We start from the raw sequence: 18310 nt of genomic DNA on the forward strand, positions 1-18310 counted from the left end.
CTGCCTGTTTGTGTAGAAACCCAGAACTGGGTTGAAATGGAAGACTTGTGTAAGCATAAATCCAGTTTTAGATCGTTGTCAGATTATTTTCCTCCAAAGCATGTGTATCTTTAAAGACCATATAGGTGCGTTGCACAGGTGGGCGTTTGATTCAGCAGAGGGAAACGGTTGGCTTGAGCCGTTCGGTAATGAATTACAAATACGTGTTAGTTTTGAACTAAGGGAAAGGAATGAACCACCACGATGAATACGGGAAGGAATTTTCTCTGAAGTAGCACCCCGAGGTGCAACAAGGGAGCCGCACGGCAGCACAGTGCGCAGGATCGGGCGTGCATCCCAGGTTTGCAGGGTTGCGGTCATCGCCGGTTCTGTTTCAATGCAAACCCGGCCGAGGCCGGCACTGGGAACGTCTGCGTCCTCGGAGGCGGTGAAGCTGCCCGAGCGTGGGGGCTTTACCGCGCCCGGCTTCGAGCGCCCGTAGCAGCCCGCTGCGGGGCCCGGCCCTCAAATCCGCTCCCCGAGGCCCGGCTGTCCCTCCCCGGCGGGCCCGTCCCCTCCGGGCCCGTCCCCGCCCCGGCTCCCCTCCGGGCCCGCCCCGGCTCCAGGCCGGCGGGCGGCGCTGCGGGCCCGGCGGGGAAGCAGCGGGCGGCCATGGCGGAGCGGCGGAGCGGGGCGGCGGAGGGCCTGGCCCGCCTCTCCGAGTGGGCGGACGCGCACCTCAGCCTCCTGCGGGTAACGGGGGCCGGCGGGGCGGGTGAGGGGCCGGGGGCTGCGCGGCGCGGCCCGGCTGAGCCCCGCTCTCCTCTGCCCGCAGAGCCTGAGCACCGGGATGGCGGTGGCCGGGGTGCTGGTGCTGGCCCGGAGCGTCCGCCTGGTGAGTGCGGCGGGGCCGGCGGCTCCGCGGGGCTCCCTCCCGGGCCGGCGGCGGGGAGCCCTGGGGAGCCCAGCGCAGCCTGCGGCGGGCCGGGCCCTGCGGCGGGGCCGCTCTGGGCCGGCGGGAGGGGAAGGGAAGGGGAAGGGGAAGGGGCAGCGGCCGGCGCGGGCCCGCGGCAGGGCGGGGACGCCGGCTTCGGGCGCGTCTCCTCTCAAGCGGCGTCTCCGCGGCCAGGGCCGAGAGGCCTTCTCGCCGTTCCGGTTTCTCTAACCCACGGTCTTGTTTTCCTCGGTGCTGCAGCTGCCTGCAGTCCTGCGCACAGATAACGGGCCCTCCGTCCCTCTGCTGTACGGCCCAAACTGTCCCGTACCTCTAGTCCAAGTCAAGCTGCAATAGAGGTGGTTTCCTCGCATCCCTTCTCCGTACTGCCGTGAACAGAACTGCTTTTTGAATATTTTTAAATATGACGCTAAATCTTCCTTCACTTCTTGAAGCGATCGGTTCACGGCACGTACTAATGCTACACCGTTAGCTCCAGCCCAGGCCGCGTCTTCCCAGGTAGGGAGCGACCCGTTCTCCCGGGTTCTTCCAGCGGTTTGAAAAAGAATAGTCACTCTGATCTTCCCTCTGCGCAATTGCAAATGCACTTTGCTATGGGAGAACATCTGTATAAAGTTTTTACTTTAAAGTCTTACCAGAAAGCCTACATTTGAACCACAAATGTTGCCAGAATTCCTTTTTTTGTTGTTTTTTGTTTTAAACCAAGGCTTTGTACATGTGTTAACCAGGCTGTTGGAGCTTCCAGTGCAAATGAGATCAGGCTTGAACAACTCCTGTTCATAAAAACCTTCAGGCTTGCTGCCCGCGAGGTCCTGAATTTCTGTATTCCTAGTGGGAGACCTTACGGACCACGAAGGGGAAGGTTTACTGAATAAATAACATACAGGAGAAGGAGCTTAGGGTTTAGTTGTGGTGTTTGGGGTTTTTTATTTCCCCCAGGGCCGGTGTGTCACAGCAGCTGTACACGAGCCGGTTGGTATTGTCACAGCTGTATAGGAGTAGGTCAGTGTTCTACAAAAGGCTTCTTACAGGGAGACCTCCAGACCTTAGTGTCTTAAATTCTGGGTGCTACCCCATCCCCGGTGCCTACCCTTCTCCCTCCACCCCCTAATCCAGGTGCTGCTTCACTCCTGCGCTGCTGCTGCTGGCCAAATCTTTGCTGCGGCTAAGCTTAGTTTTCCTGTGTGATCATGTAACTGTCCCTTTGAATCCTCCCATTAATCAACGGCTATGGTATCAAATTTAATCTTCTTGTGATCTTTCAAAGGTGTACGCCTGCTTTTGTCCTCTCCTCTTTTACTCCTGTACCAGAGCCGCTGCTGTTTCTGTCCTCCCTGCTCTGCCTTTGTTTTCAGCCTGTCTGTTCTTTGCTAGCGTCTTTAAACGCGTCTTGGCTTCCTTTCACCCCTGTTCTAGCTCCGCTCAGGCCACTTCTAAAACACTCTAAAACACGGTGAATTAAGTGAACTTCAGTATGCATTGCTCAACAAATGGCAGTTTCTGTTCTTTCTCTAAACCTTGCTTTCATGCCCACCCATAATATTGCAAGTCCTGTGAAACAGGGAACATCCCTAAGTGTCTGGAAGGGCTGGCAGGTAATGGCTTCTGCAGCTGATTCCTCTTAAAATATATATATATATATATAGACACACACTTGTCCATGCTGTCTAATAACAGATCTGTGATTTGCCAAACTACTTTAAGAAGAAGTTGGATTCAATGTGATTGTAACTGCTCTACTTTTTTTTTTTTTTTAAACTTTGTCTTGCTCTTCTTTCCATCAATAGACAGCAAAGTTTACAAGTGCTATGGATATACCTGCGAAGTTTGTAGAAAAGAATGTGAAATTGCGGGGAAAATTACATCACATAACTGAGAAAGGCCTGGAAGTTGAACACATTCCCATTAGCATTCCTTTCATTACAGCGATACAGAGAAAATGTAAGTGAAAGTATGTGAAGAACAAGGGTAGGAATGAAATGTTGCTGTTCTTGACGTGTCTACACAGAGAGCGAGCATAGAGGGGGGGGTAAGGCACAATTCTGGCTCTGCCTTTTGGTCTTTCCATACTTTACAGGTGTGAAACTGGAGAAGAAAAGACTGTGAGGAGACCTGTTATATCTCTATTAATTAGCATCATTATTGTAATATTTTTCTGGCAGCAAAAGCTAGCGCACGGGCAGTTCCTTGGCGTGCAGAGCTCATCTCCTTCCTGGCAAAAAGGCTCTGTTGGGATTGCGCTTTTACGTACAGGTGAAGACCTGACGGCCGCTATACAAACCCGTTCTTGGGGCGGAAGCTGTCCGTATGTCTGTGAGTCACACGCTTGCTTTGCAGGTACCTGCAGGCGCTGATGCTTCTTGCCTGTTGCTTCTGCCCCTTCAGATAAAATAATAGTGACTGATAATGAAAGCAGTTCTTTCTATCTGTATGCAAAATAAACCAAACTAGCTAAAACCACTTATGCAATCTTGAATTAATTTTTTTACTGAAGGAGAGATGAGACCAGATTCTTATTTGTGAATAAGCAGTGCTTTGGGGAACTAAAATGGATTCTTTTTCTTTTTTTTTAAGTCCATGGGAATAAATTCATTCCCAACAGCTGCGGGTCTGTGCAGAGCATGAAATTTCCTTCGCTGCATTCAGTAACAAAGCTCGCTCTTCCTTAATCAGGGCAATCAAAAGGTCTGCTGCTGGTAAGACTTGCTGGAGTGGAGCTGGCTCCGAGCGGCATGGCCTGGTTACAGCGAGAGTTAAAACCCAAACAAATGATATGGTTCCAACTTCTCGGAAGGGAGGATGTGGCACTCGAGTGCCTTGTTTGGGTAAATAAGGTAAATGTCGTGACAAAAATTGACTTTTATCTGCAGTTTTGAGTTTGGCTGTAGTTACACCGTTCAGTTATCTCAGTACATTTAAGGAATGTTGTTGTTTGTGATTTATCTATCTTGATATTAATTTTAAACATTGTATTTGTAAATCCAATTTTAAGACCAGTATTTTTGCAGACTGATTCATGATACAGGTGTATTTCTCTGTCAGACAGTGCTAGGCTGTATTGTGTAGTTCTGATTACCCTGATGTTTAGTCCACCAAATGTTCTCTCACAAATGCCTTGCATTAGTGTCATGTTTTAACAGTCAGCTGGATTCCTCTTAACTCTTTCTGCCAGAGAATAGATTTAGCCGGAAGTAAAGCTTGTATCTCAGAGGGAGTTAATACAAAAAAACAAACCAAAAAAAAAAACCAAAACCACCCAAAAAAACACCTCTCCCCCCTCTGTTTTAAAGGTGAAGTGAATATCATATTTATTGTGCCTTTCTATAGGGTCGATTTCTCAGCGTGTGCTTAAATGAAGAGATCTTGAGACAGGGGCTTGGCAGAACAGCACGTATTGAAGGACTACATCATGATTCCCGCCTGTACTGGAAACTTCACAAAAGACTGCTTCAAGCAGAGTTAAAGGCCTTGAAGAAAAATAAAGGAATATGGAAAGAAGAAAGCCACTCTGAAAGAATTAGAGACCGTATAAGCAACAATAAATTTGTACAGACATTGAAACAATTTGCGAGCTGGTTCAGAAGCTCTGTTTAAAGGTAAAAAGGGAGACTTGCTTGGAGGAATAGCAGTTACCTATGTTAGGGGCTTTATGTAAAGTAGAAGTTTATGATAAAAAACAGTGCCATAATTTTGAGGGTCCCTATCTTGAACAGAAAACCCATGAAGTTACCTCATGCCGTACTATAAACCACGTGGGGTTGAACTTTAGTAGCAGTAGGCAGGCCACAAATTAAAATCTTCTGAAGCCAAACTTTTCCACAATAACATCCTCAATTAGTTGTCCAGTTTTCCACCTGCTAAGTGCCTACACGGCTGTGTTAACCAGCTAGCGAAAGCAGTCAACAGTCCAGTTTTTAAGAGGTGCGGAGCGTTAGTTCACAATGTATGGCCTTAAATGCTTCTCCGTTACATGCCATTGCTACGTAGCCCACGTTGGTTAGAAAACTCCATTTCAGACCTTTACAAAGCTTGTGGTATGTGTTTACACACGGGCATTTTGTTTGAATTCTATTCTGATACTACTTTTGTGTGTAATTTGTGTTTTAAAAATCTTTCATCTTGAATAATGGGTTGCATTGTTACCAATACAAAAGGTAATTTGTTATGGCTGATCTTAAAAAGCTGATAAGGTCATAACAACTAGAGTTTCTTGGGAAAAAAAAATCACTTGGTATATCAAAGAATATTAATTAGTATGTCAGTAATCCAAATTTTTAGAAGACAACATTCAGTTGAAGAGGAAAAACTTACGCTGTTTTTTCTGATGGGTCTATACATTTCTGAAATTAGATGAAAATAAAACTTTAACATGAAATTTGAAAAGGTGGACCATACTGTGCTAAGAACTTAAATTCTTGTTCGTTTCATTTTTGAAATACATTAAGTATATGAGAGTGTATTATTATTTATTTTGTAAATATTCTCAGAATAGATTGAATTTCTTATGTTCATTGTTACATGTTTTATATACCAAGCACTTGACCTTTGTTTAACCTCTCACAGTCCCAATATTTATTTAAAGTGAAGTGTTTTACAGATTTTCTTTCTTTCTGTGTGATTCCTTGCTAATGAAATACTAGGGCGAAGAGTGTGGTACAAAAAAGTCTTAATAGCTGAGCACTGCTTGTCTGACAATTAGTTGCTATGTCATCACTTTCTCTGCTGACTTCAGGGCAAAACTGTGGATCCTGAGATCCTAAAAAAAAGCAGCTTTTCCTCGGGTAAGAACAGATGTTAGTGCTTCTTTACTACTTTTGTTCCTGGGTCCTCTCAGGGGTGAGGCTGGTGTTTGCAAAGCACAGTGAGCAGCTAGCCATGAAGTACCTGCAGCGCAGATCTTGGCATTGGAAACCGATGTGGGGGACGGGAAGCAGCTCTGTGGGCAGAGGCAGACCTCGACGGGAGCTGGAAACCGGGTGTCTGTGCCTGTTTAAAAAAAAAAAATTAAAAAAAAAGTGAGGCATCTGGTTCTATGCATTACACAGTGAAGGGCTAGGCCAACCACTGCTGTGGTACTTGGACATAAAAGTCATACAGATGGTCGGGGATTCGGAATTGGCTGTAGCATCCTCCAAAGCAAAACTCAAAGTTGACTTTTAACCCCAAACTACAGATTCAGTCTCAGCAATAATCCACTCCTCATGGGGGTTTATAAGTGTTCCTGTTCCTACATCTGGTCAGTAGAAAGAGCTTTTCCAAACTGGGCATAATTATACAGTTATGATTTTTTTTTTCTGTAATAATTAAATATAATGCTACCTGGACTTTGCACTTCTGTTTTGTAAATGAGTCATAGGAGGATTTATCACAAAAATCCACTGTAAAGCTAAGAAAAAAATCTCAGGAAACCACATGCTACATTTCTAGCAAGCAGCAGTGAGGCGTGGGTGAATATGAACCAAGTTTGTTCCCTCACAGTCTTGTCTCTCAGCCCTTTTTACCCTTGATGAAGTTCAGAAAAGCCCTAGAGATTTTTCTAAATTACAGCAAATTGTTGTATCCTTTCCATTAGGTCGTAGCTTGTGAAGGATTTTTAAAAGGTGGCAAACCAGCTGCTTTATCACTTATTTAGCCTCCTGTAAGTTTGAATGAAATCTTGGAAGTTTCCTTCCCCATATTTGTGGCCATGAGGTAGTCTAACATAATTTCAGAAGGAACTACAGAGGGGGATATCTAAAATCTTTGAATTCAGGCCCCTGATCTCTTTTCACGTTTGTTGCACAGGACAAGAAGTTTTGGTGATGTGCTCTTACTATAGGTCAGAATACAAACCCAGGGAAGCAGCTTAGCATCAGGGATCAGTGCTGTAAGGGACAACACTAGTCGCACAGAGAGTAACCAAGTGGTGCAGGATTTAAGAGTGCAGTGACAACTGATTTCATGAGAGTCAACTCCTATAATTGTTGGTTAATGCTGTTTTCCTTATCATCCAGGCCTTATGTCTTTAAAAAAAAAAACACCACCACACTCTCCCCCCTCAAAAAAGCACGGTTCAAAGCTGTGCTTTCCATCTGTGCAAGGCTTGAGAGGTTGCAGATCTTGTCTCCGTGGGAGGCCTGTCTATTGAAAAACCAGTAACAGGAGTAGAAACAAATAGCTCTGCAGAACCGAGTTGAGGAACTGACAGGGAGTTCAGGGGGAGAAAAAGCCCTTTTCTCCATTATATACAAACACCCCCCCCGAGGAGCGCCATCCCATTCCTTCAGCCACAGCAGCGATGCACACAAGAGTATTTCCAAGCAGCGGATGCAGTTCTTGTGTGATTAGGAATACGGACAAGAATTAAACTGTTTAGCTCTTGTGCCTTTGCCCCTGCAGCTCTGAATACTCTGTGAGCAATACAACATCTTAAAAAGATCATAGGGGGTGAAAGGAGAGGCCTCCAAATGGCCCTCTAAGAAAAATATCTTCAGCGTCGCCCAGGCTTTTTATTGCTGGTGTGGCATGTAAGGCAAATGGTTGTCATAAACATTACCAGCCTTCCTCGGAGCCCACCCGACAGCGGTGGGCACGGTGCTGTTAGCGCGCTTTCCCGACAGACGAACAAAGCGGCTTGGCCCTGCGCATGGAGCGAGGCCTCGCCGCCGCAGAGCGATGGGCGCCTGGGGGGCTTCCCCCTGCCAAGGTCCCCGGGACAGGAGGGACGGCAGTCACCTTCCTCAGGTTACGTCCCTCGGTCATTGCAGTATCCCCGCTCTTTTCCCGGTCTGTCAGAGCTCACACCTGCTGGTTCCCTATAAAACGCTCCTCCGTCAGCCACGGGACTATCAGATATAAAAAGTTCTGATTTCAAAAGCAGAGTTTTAGACTTAACCTCCTCCAGCAGACAGGCGCGTTCCCTCACGCCAGGACTTTCGGTGGCCGCCGGTACCCCGTATGTCAGGGAAGTCAGAGCTCTGTAAGCACCGGTTATCGCTTCCCTGCCGTTAGGTGCCGTTAGCCAAGGCAGGTGAACAGCCCTTGAAGTTCACCGTAGATTTTTAAAGGAAAAAAAAAGAAAAAAAGTCAGTCAAACACGATGATTTCCCTCCCCTCCCCGGGGGATCCCGGCCTGTTCCAGGGACGGTCCCTGAACGCTCTCTCCGGCCCGCGCGGACGGGCCGGGGGCGGCGGATCCCTCCGCGGCGTCCCGCCGGCGGGGGCTGTGAGGAAGGGCGGTGCCGCCCCGCGGCAGGTGCGGCGGTTGCCGCCGTCCCGCGCGTCTCCATGGCACCCGCCGCCAGCGGGGCGAAGGTGAGCCTGAGGGGCCGCCCCGAGGGGCCGCCCCGCGCCCTCAGTCCCCGCCGGACCGCGGCGCGCCTCAGCCGGGACCGCGTCCCCGCCTCGGGTCGGGGAACTCTGTGAGTCCCGCCGTGAGGAGCGGCCGCTGTGGGGAGACTCTGCCGGGACGGTGAGGGAAAGGGGCCCCTCTCCCCGCGGCCGCCGTGAGGCGGGGCGGCGCTGAGGGGCGGCGCGGCGCCCCGCCGGCTCGGAGCGGACACACAATGGAGCAGGTTGAATGGGAGCGGGCGCGGGGCCGCCGCAACACCGGGGCTGGATCGCCGGCCTCAGCCGCCGCCGCCGCTCCGTTGGCGGGCGGGAGAGCGCTCCGCTCCGGGCACGGCGTCGCTCCGGGTTTCCCCTGCGCCCCGCGCCGGAGGGCGGGCCGGGCCGGGGCGGGGCGGGCGGCAGCGCCGTGCGTTTGAACGGGAGAGCAGGTTGTGGCGGCGGCGGTGCGGGACGGGACGGGACCGGACCGGACCGAGCCCAGCCCAGCCCAGCCCAGCCCAGCGCCCCGCGGTGAGTGCGGGCGGGACGCTGCCGTGTCGGGGCAGCTCCGAGCCCCCTGCCCCTGAGGCGCGGCTGTGGTGCGGCCCCCGCGGGGCTCCCTGCGGCGGGGCTCCCTGCGGCGGGGCTCCCTGCGGCGGGGCTCCCTGCGGCGGGGCTCCCTGCGGCGGGGCTCCCTGCGGCGGGGCTCCCTGCGGCGGGGCTGGGGGCGGACGGCGGCGGGCGCGGACCTGTCCCCGGGCGGGCGCGGGCTGCCCGCCCCTCTGGGAACCTCCGCTGGGCTTTCGTTTTGGGAGTTAATGCTGGGTTTTCCCGGTGTTTGCAGCCGAAAGTTAAGGTGAGGGTTTACAAGGTGTAACTTCTTGTTGTTGTCTTTTTGGGGGATAAAGTGCTGTTCTGGTCGGTGAGACGCTGCGTATCTCACGGGACGCTGGTGTGCTCGCTTCATAAAGAAGCCGCGGCCTCTCTCCTTCCCCGGGGGCTGCGGAGGCGCAGCCGCCCCGCGGCGGGCCCAGCCCGGGGCATCCTCGGGGGCACCGTGGGGTCCCCGAGGGAAAAGGCAGCGCCCGCCAAGAAAACCGGCTTTTCCGTGGTGCTCCGAGGTGTATCTGGTGTCGGCCGGAGTCACAAGGGGCTGCTCCAGCGGTTGCGTTGGCCGTATTTGTTCTGTTGGTTAAATAATGAATCATGCCGGATAAACTCCCAGCCGTCTCTTGGGCTCTTCGCCCCCTCTCCTGGGGGTAAAACCTACTTTTGCCATGTGCTGTGGGAGGTTCTGCTTTAGGGTTGTGTCGGAACAGTTGCAGCGCCCGGTTCGGTGATGAGCTAAAACCAGAGAAAACTGGAGCCGCTTGGTATGCCTTAGGCTTAGGCCAGACCGCGTTAAATGAGGCTTAACGTAAAATCCTGACCCCACTGAGAGGAGTGGAGGACATAACCCAACGAGTGTTGCAGGACGGAGCACGCTTGGTTCAGACCCGGTGCTGAAGAGGTGGGAGTTTGTCAAGCCTTCCTTGCTTAGTCCTTCCTAAAAATACCTTGTTTGAGGGCTGATAATGTACTCTATAAACCATTTTTCAAGAAGAAAGAAAGTATAATGAGCTGGGAATTATACTCCACGCACCTTTTGTGGTAATTAAGCAACTGTGTAATTCAGGGAACTTCAACTCTAGTTGACTGAAAAGTGTTTTTAGAAGAAATGCTGTTAAATTCCAGGGAGAAAGATATAAGCCTTATCTGATGAACTAGTCATAGGCTCTTTGTTTAAAGTGTGCTTTAACACCTGAGTTATAAAGCACCGTGTTTGCCTGTTTTCAGAGGACTCTCCTGATTTACTTGTCCTTGAGACTCCTGGCCCGTATGTTACGAAACTTAGAGGAAGAAACTTAGAAGCGAAAGAAAACTTCGGGTGTCTGTTGTTTGGAAATGTGAAAGAATACCTGCACATGATGTTACTGAAAAGACAGACAGGATTCAACCCTGCAATGAGACACCCAAGTTAAAGATAACGTGATATGTGGAAAGAAAATGCAGACTTTTTGGGAGGTGAGAGACAGCAGAGTGCATGTACACTTTTAAAAATCTCCCTGTCTCTTTAAAACGTTAGCTCCCTAGAATAAGTTTGAGAACACTACTTTTTTTTTTTTAACTCTGAAGGATGCTTTTTCTAGGTTTAAAAATGCCAGTAAGCTGTTACAAAAAAAAAAAAAGTTAAGTCTTATCAGTTGAAGATGCATGATTTGTGAAAAATGATCTCACTGGTTGCAGACGCTTTCTGGTTTTATGCTACCTATTGTCTATAAAAATGGGGATCAGCTGGTGGTTTTGGATCAAGTGGTGCACAACTCATTATTTTAACAATACTGGCTCAGCTTGGGAGGTTGCCTAGGGAATTGATTTAATGCTTCTGTCCTTTCACCCTTTGAGGCGGGTGTCCCATGATGACTTTGATCAAAATCACCAGTATTTGTAAAGGAGAATAAAATTTTCACTCCATAAAAGCAAAGGAGAGGCCACCCGCTATTAACAGATCCCAGTTTTGCATGAGTGGATCTGTAATTTAAAACACCGTCAAGAAATACCTGTAGCAGTGAAACAGTTTTGAGTATCAAAACACAGAACAAAAATTAGTCCTCTATTCAATATTTAGCTTCCCCTTATTTCTGGGAAAGGCTTTAGCGGTGAAGCTGTGTATTGCTGTTGGCTCTACAAAGTAATCTTCCTATAAATAGAATGGTTTTCCTTTAAAGAAATCTGAATAAGGATTTTCCTTTTTTAAGATGTCACCCAAGATCCCATTCAATTTAAATTGATAACAAAGCCCGGGCCACAGCTACACAGGGTGGTCTGGTGGTGGTGGATTTTTTTTTGGTTTGTGGGGGTTTTTTTTTTTGTTTGTTTGCTTGGGTTTTTCAATAACTTTAAAGAAGTTTGGCTATTAAAAAAAATATCACAAACACTCCAAATTATGGAAGCAGAGATCTGTTTCCAGGTCTGTTAGAGATCTCCTGTATTATCTTCAGTAGGACAGTTTTTTCTGCCTGTGTCTTCAGAGGAGGTGAGACTGCCATGCATAATTGCCTTGAATTTCTTACAGAAACTTCTTTGATTAGTGCTTCAAATCTGCTTGAATGTGTTTAAATGAAGGTGCTTTAGAAACACAGTTATTACGGCATTTTCCTCTTGGTATAGTAGGAGGCAGAGCACCTTCTGAGCCATCATCACGGCTGTTGTACTGGAAGGGTGTTAAAGCCACTACCCAGCAAAGCGTGGTTCCCCCGGGCAATGGAGCAGGGCTGAGCAACGTGCCAGAGATTAATTGGTTTGAACCACTGGGTCTGGACTGTGCTAGGGATAAATCTGTCTTTGCTTCCAAGTCCTTAAGCAGAAGGTGTTTCCACTGGAGTGCTGCTGAGGTTGGCCAACGTTAGTGCAGACTGATCTAATTGCCAGGAGGGGGGGGTGTGTACTCTTTCTTTTTTTCTTTCTTTCTTGTTTATTTTAGAAAACTGGAATTGTTTTCTGTAACAAAGGTGATTTCCTTGTTCCTGTCTCCATGGCCACTGAGGGCATTATCATTACTTCAGAGATCTGAGCTTGCCCTCTGCTTTCCTGACTTACGGAGCCTTTTGCTGGTCGTCTGGCATTACAGAAGCACTATCTAGTTGTACCTGGGTAGCTGAGAGTGATGTGGAGCATATATTTGAGAGATAGAAAATGCAGGTTGAGAGATTCAGAAGGTGAGGAAATATCCGCTACTGTGTATAGGCACTCATTAAGGTTCCCACAAGAGCAGTGGGAGTACAGAGGAGCAGAAGGAAGAGGTGGGCAGAGCTGCTGACAGTGGTTTGGAAGTGGATGCCTGTTGCAAGGCTAGCAAAAGCCAGGGACACGATGCTGGGGATGCAACACGTGCCCCTGCAGAGGCTCAGGGCTGCAGGTGAACAATGCAAAACTGCTTCAAGGGCATCTGGCCATGTGCGTTAAAGCAGTGTGTTCTCAGCAAGAGATGTCCATGTGAGTCTCTTCAACTTGAAATAACTCAAGGTTGCTTGCAAGACACTTCAAGTGGAGACAAGCTGTTGTGTAAAACAGTCCATGCTCTTTTACAGGCTTGATTTATTGGAACTGACACAAAGTTCATGTACCCATGCACACCGAGCATGACCAAGCGTGTCGCTGAGATAGAGTTCGGGATGTGTCGACTCTAACTGCATGGGCCTAAAATGGGCATTGCTGAGCCTTGTATCAACGTGTTTCCCATATTCTTTGCTTGGTCTTAGTTCCAGCTGCAGGTGATTGACACATTGGTTGGCAGCGAACTTGGTAGCGTCCCCACAAGAAAAAATGGAAGCATATTGGCAATTACCAACTGTGTCAACTGATGACATACACAAAGGGTCTTGTTGTATGAAATGTCTGCTCTTTGGGGGACTGCATATCAATCAACAAGTAGCCAAACATCATACAAGATGCAGATCATCCATGCACATGTCTGGCTGTGTCAGCACGAGTCCTTTCCAGGCATCTTATTTTTATCTTCGTATTTTATCCCATTTTTTGAATTATTCTATGCTACAGCTGAGCAACATCCAGGGTTTCATAGGTTATAGCAATAGCTGTAAGTTCAGCAATAGCTGTTTCAGCTCCTGAAAATGGCAGTTGCCCATTACAAGGAATAGGGTCTCATTTATTAACAGTGTGTCTGAAAATGACTTGTCCAAATTATTAAATATTTACTCCTAGTGAGAGATGGATACTCTCAGGTGTGATCTGGTGTGCTGCATACCACCTGCTTTTTACAGGGTAAGTTTCTGCTGATCTGTTGAGGAAGAAAAGGTCCTTCTTAAGGCTGTGAAATGACCTATGGGAGAGAAACGTTTATTTTAACTTCTAGAAACAAAGCTATTATTATCTAAAATAATGATAGGTAAGAACAAAGTAAGCTTACACTTCACATTCATTATCACGACTTCACGTCTTTAAAGCATTGTTTTGCTCTTAGGAAAAGGTCTTCAAGTCTGTGCCAGGTATTTTCAGAAGCTCTTAAAGTTGTTATTAACAGCTGTTCAGTAAATTTCTTGATGTGTTGAATCTCTGTGAGAAGATCTACTCCCTTCACTTGCCTTTTAGGTTTCACACTCCAGGCAGAGATGCATGTGGCAAAGCGGTGCTAACTGGAGCTTCAGCTAAAAGCAGTGCTGAAGTTCTTGGGAGACCATCAGTCTCCTTTTGCTGACACTTTGAATAGTTCACCCTAGTTAGCATCAATACCACTGGACTGAATGGTGTGAATGGGAGTTTCTTTTCTTGACCGTGTGCAGCAGTGTAATTCATTGGAGTCCGTAGAAATATATCGTCTCCGGCATGGGAGGTAAAGTTGGATATTTTTTTTTTCCCCCTTGTCCCAGTTTTTACCTGGAGAATTGAGGCATGAGCTAGGACTCTCTTGGGAGTTCATGAACTGCCTCTGAGATTAATCAATTCCCCTGACTTTGGGACTGTTCATATTGGGGTGGATGACTCTTGGAGCTGACAGTTCTGGGCTTGCTGTGCATTCCTCTGCCTACTTTGAAGAGAGTGGTGGTGTTTATAGAAGAAATTGGAGAAAATATAAAAGAATCTCAAAGAGTATAATAGAATCTGAAGAAGTGTTGTTGATGATGCATAAAAAAAATAGCATTGCCAATGTGGTGAAGTGAGTTCTGTCTCTGTAGGTTAAAATCTCCAGTGTAGAAAGACTCCTGCATTCAACTTCTAGAGTTGTTTGAAAACCTTTGTGCAGCAAAACAAAAAATGATTTGGATTAGTGACTTGGTGTACAGAGAGCTGGCAAAAGCAGCAAAAAGGTGTGCAGAGTACTGGAAAGCTGTGTAAGGAAAACGTTCATGTATACTTATTCATATTCATCAGTTCCATGTCTGGTGGGATGACTGTTATGCTGAACATGGGGTGTGCAAGGTAGGTGTCTTTCGAAGCGGTGCCCGCTGAGGGATGGAGGCAGTAGCATGCTGCCCTCCTGGAAATAATTCCTTAAATAGGAGAAAAACAAATTCCATTTAGGCTTCTTGAGGAATGGGGAGCAAATGCTAATTCCCTTTCAGGGTCTGTTGCCATGGGGAGTCAGTTCAAATCCTTTCTAATGCCTTCCTCAGCAGCAAGTTGTGCTGACACATGCTTTTCATGACTTCCCAGAAAGAGCAGAGAAATGACTTGAAACAAAAGCTCCATCAGAATTAAGAGCCACAGGAAGACTAAGGTTTGCTGTTTGTTAGCTGTGGGTAGGACAGATAAATTTGTCCATTAAACAGGCTAACACAGCTTGACTGGCCTCCTGCCTGCACTGGGTGGGCTACACGGGGGGAGGAATGGGTGCCAGGTGACTTGTCGGCCAGACACTGCGTATGGTGCTGTGTGGTGAAGTCTACCTGCTCTTCTGGAAAGTGAAAGGGTAGTTTATGGAGCAAATTGTGGGCGTCAGTCCTCTAGCATGATGCAGGTTAGATGCTATTGGGGTTAGGCTGAAGCTCACAGATTGCTGGTGCCCTTAGGAGGGAGATGTGCAGCCACAGCTGCCTGCTTTCTGTACCTGCAGCGCTGGCCAAGTGAAGCTGGGTACAGTTTCCTGAGCGTCCCCGGCAGAGCGTTGGTACTGGGACAAAGGACCGAACTAGTAGGGGACAATGAAGAGAGCTGTGATCTGACGTGGCAGTAGCAATGTCGGTGATGATAATGCTAGTTCTGGCTTGCTGTGATGTAGACTGTTAGTTGCTGTAAAATGAACAAATTTTAGAAGCAGCTTTCTCAAACACTTTCTCAAGCAATCTGACATCAGAGTCTGTCTTCATCTGGTGAATGAAGTATGGCTAAGATTAGTGTTTAATGCTCTAATGGGGGAATAGCCAAAATACCAGGTTAAAAAAAAAATAATCTGCGTTTTCAGGAAACCTCATCTGTCTAAAGAGCATGTAAGTGCAACATCTGTATCCCAAATCCAAACTCCCTTGTGACCTTTTCCCTTTGAATAGTCAACTCTGACTTTGAAGAGTTTCCAACTGCTCCCAGTGAAACCCACAGGAAATTTTTCTTTGCTACCGTGCTGGCTTGCCCACTCTGACACCTTTACAGCCAGCGTTGTGCCAGCACAGCTGTTCTCATGGCCTCATGGCGCATTAGATCAGGGAACTGAGCTGGCAGAAAAATAAACCAAACAAAAACCTCTTATTTTATTCCTCCAGGCCAATTCCTAGAGAAATAAGAAAAGGATCAGATACTGGATGTTTTTCTTTTCTATTACCAAGTATTACTAATAACTTTTTTTCATGCTGGTGATATTTATGGATAAATACTTGCTGTTGAAAAGGGAGTGTAACTTTGGGAGTACTTTTAAAGATTTTTGTTTATATAAGAAGATACTTTAAATTCTAGAAAGTATCCATACACTTATGAAACAGTTTACACGGTAGGTAGGTGAAACTTTGTTTTTTAAGTTATGAGTGACACAACTTCCCAGGCAAAAATGTCTTTTTGTATCAGCAGTACGGATCTTTCATCCAATGCAGCTAACGTGCCTTGCCTATTCTGCATGGCTCCTATATGTGTAACTTTAGCAACGTTTATGCAAGTTATTTTGAGTGCATGTAGATATTTGATGCTGATTAAAGTGGAGATTTGCACAGATGATGTTTGGAACCCGTAGAGCCTGGGTTTATATGACAGTTAAATCTAAATCTGCATGAATTCAGACCAGCTTAAATGCTTAGCAATATTTGGGCGACTGTTAGGGGCTTAGTGAAATAAGAAGCCCAAGACTGCAGATGGGTGGATGCCCATGAAATATTGTCATATTAGGATTTTATAATCTCTTCAGATTTGGTTTTCAGGTCTAACTATGGCTAAGCTTTTCATCTGATGGCTACTTTGTTTTGTGGATACTGTTTAAAAAAAAAAAATACAGCCCATGTTGTGCAGCAGCTGGTCTCTGAAAGCTTGAAGGTTGTTCCACCAGAGGATTTGTTGATACTTTCTTTAGAAAGTAAAAACATCAACTGGAAACAGCAGCTCTTTTTCTACTGTATAAAGCCTGGAAAGAAGTTCCTGTTGATGGCTGCTACTAACCTAGGAGACATCCTGCAGCATATTTTAACATGCTCCAGGAAGAGAAAGTTGGTGAGAGCATAAACTTTCCCGGTTGCATATTGTGGTGTAAACAGAATCGCAAATGACTTCACTCCCTCTCTTCAGTATCTGTTATTTCATAATATTAGTACAACAAAGGACGGAGCCCTTGGACTATTGAGAGTGGGTTCTAGGATAAGTGTCTCGTCGTCTTTGATTTCCACTGCAATGTGTTTGCCAAGCTGCTGAGTGCTGCTGTTGCCTTTAGAAATGATGTAGAGCTTGATCTGGAACACATCTTTAATAGGAATATGAGGTTGTACAGAAAGACCCACGATCCTGTCTGGGCAGCCCTCATTCTGTTCCTGAGGGGTGAAAGTGAATCTTTTGCTTACTCTCAAACTTAAGGTAAATCAGTTAACCTATCTCTGTTCTAATAATACATTTAGATCTGTTGTGAAGCAAAATTGCTTAGCTTTTGAATACTACCTCAGTATTCTCCAAGGAAAGTTCAAAGTACTATACGTACTGTGATTTGGTGTTTATTTTTTCCGTTTGCATTAACTGGAAGCTAACTGGATGCACGTAGTGGCAGTCAGCAGAGATTCTGGGTGCCCCCACCATGATCACAGCTGCCAGATTAAAGACCAGGGTTTCTCTCTGGACAGTATATTCCTGCTATTTAGTGCCAGCCAGATGGTCTTTCTGCCCTCCTGTACAGATGTCTCTAATGCTTATAAGAGTGCTCTCTGGCCATATCTGGAGCTAATACAGTATTATTTCCAATCACACACTTAGTGTGTCCTTTCCTTGACTCTGTATTGCTCTTCTCATTTCTAACCTATTTATTTTTTTTCTTTATTATGCTTTTCCTTTGTCACTTGTAGCATCTGGGATCTCTGAACTATTTTTCACTGTAAAATTTATCATTAACAGGTATCTGAAATAGGTGCAAGCTTCCAAAATCTAGAGCCCTCTGAAAATTCAGTGTTTTCTGGACTTTGTTTTCTGTTGAAGGCAGAATTGCCAGGCACATGCACTTTTTTAAACTTTGGTAGAACTTTTTACAAAATATTTGTTTTTACCATACACCGTTTGCTAAGGTGCTAAGGAATACATTTTTTTAATAAAACATACTTTCAAAATGTGTTCACTGGGTAGATACTGGAACAGCAAGCTCTGAAACAGGAGATGTGGTTTTGTCAGAGGGAGGTACTGGTGAACTGCACCATCTGTCCTGTTAGTAGGAACTATTCATACTATCTGATTGACTTAATAATGTTATCTGTTGAAGTGCTTCAGAAACAAGAAGGGGAGAGGGCAGCTGAGAAAAGGTGAGATTAGCAATCTCTCCACCCTGTTACCGCTCACTTAACTACCAATTAATCTGTCTGAGCGCTCTCAAGAGAGCTGTGCACAGGACTCCAACCGAGTTCCTGTCCAGTGCTAAATGGACATGTGCTTAATACCCTCTTCACATGCAGGACCTGCACAGTGTCCAGGTTAAATATTGCAGATAAATATTTAGATTATGCTGCTACTTTCTGAAATAGTTTACTGCTAACCATAACAGTCAGCCTGAGCTGAGAACATGTTTTGCTCAAGTGCTGCTCACCCTCCAGCTGCTGGTATAATGCATTGTGGTTCCCTGGAAGGAGCGTCCTACTTCTCTGCACAGCTCGCTAAAGCATGGGGTTTTTCTGTGCAAGAGGGGAAACTGCACGATACTGTGAGACCAGGGGGTGTCGGGTGTTGTGTTCTTGGTGTTAAGTCTCTTGTAATAAAAAGCATCTGTCACAACCTAGGCAGAGCATATGCATCCTCTGCTAAGTTCAGAATTATCTTAGACATTCACCTCTACAACTTTTATAATCAAATAATTTCATAAAGCATGCATATAACAAAACTTTCCTTGTGAGGAGTTCACCCACT

General features: G+C 46.6%; 2 protein-coding genes across 3 annotated transcripts in view; both read left to right on the top strand.

The window, feature by feature from the left end:
- The first annotated feature begins 577 nt into the window (after positions 1-577).
- C7H3orf33 (chromosome 7 C3orf33 homolog) lies at positions 578-6202 on the top strand. Of its 2 annotated transcripts, none has more exons than XM_072868169.1 (5): positions 578-732; positions 815-874; positions 2722-2875; positions 3608-3768; positions 4262-6202. In XM_072868169.1, the coding sequence occupies exons 1-5, from the start codon at positions 652-654 to the stop codon at positions 4526-4528; spliced, it is 723 nt and encodes a 240-aa protein (XP_072724270.1). In that variant the 5' UTR covers positions 578-651; the 3' UTR covers positions 4529-6202. The 2 variants fall into 2 exon arrangements, with proteins under 2 accessions (XP_072724270.1, XP_072724271.1); XM_072868170.1 differs by having other exon boundaries at positions 632-728.
- Positions 6203-8987: 2785 nt separating this feature from the next.
- Positions 8988-18310, top strand: part of PLCH1 (phospholipase C eta 1) — an 84862-nt gene continuing 75539 nt past the window's right edge. The window contains exon 1 of the mRNA XM_072867068.1: positions 8988-9098. The gene's annotated coding sequence lies outside the window, so the exon portion shown is untranslated. The remainder of the gene's footprint in view (positions 9099-18310) is intronic.

Source organism: Ciconia boyciana, chromosome 7 (genome assembly GCF_034638445.1).
Source record: "Ciconia boyciana chromosome 7, ASM3463844v1, whole genome shotgun sequence".
NCBI lineage: Eukaryota > Metazoa > Chordata > Aves > Ciconiiformes > Ciconiidae > Ciconia > Ciconia boyciana.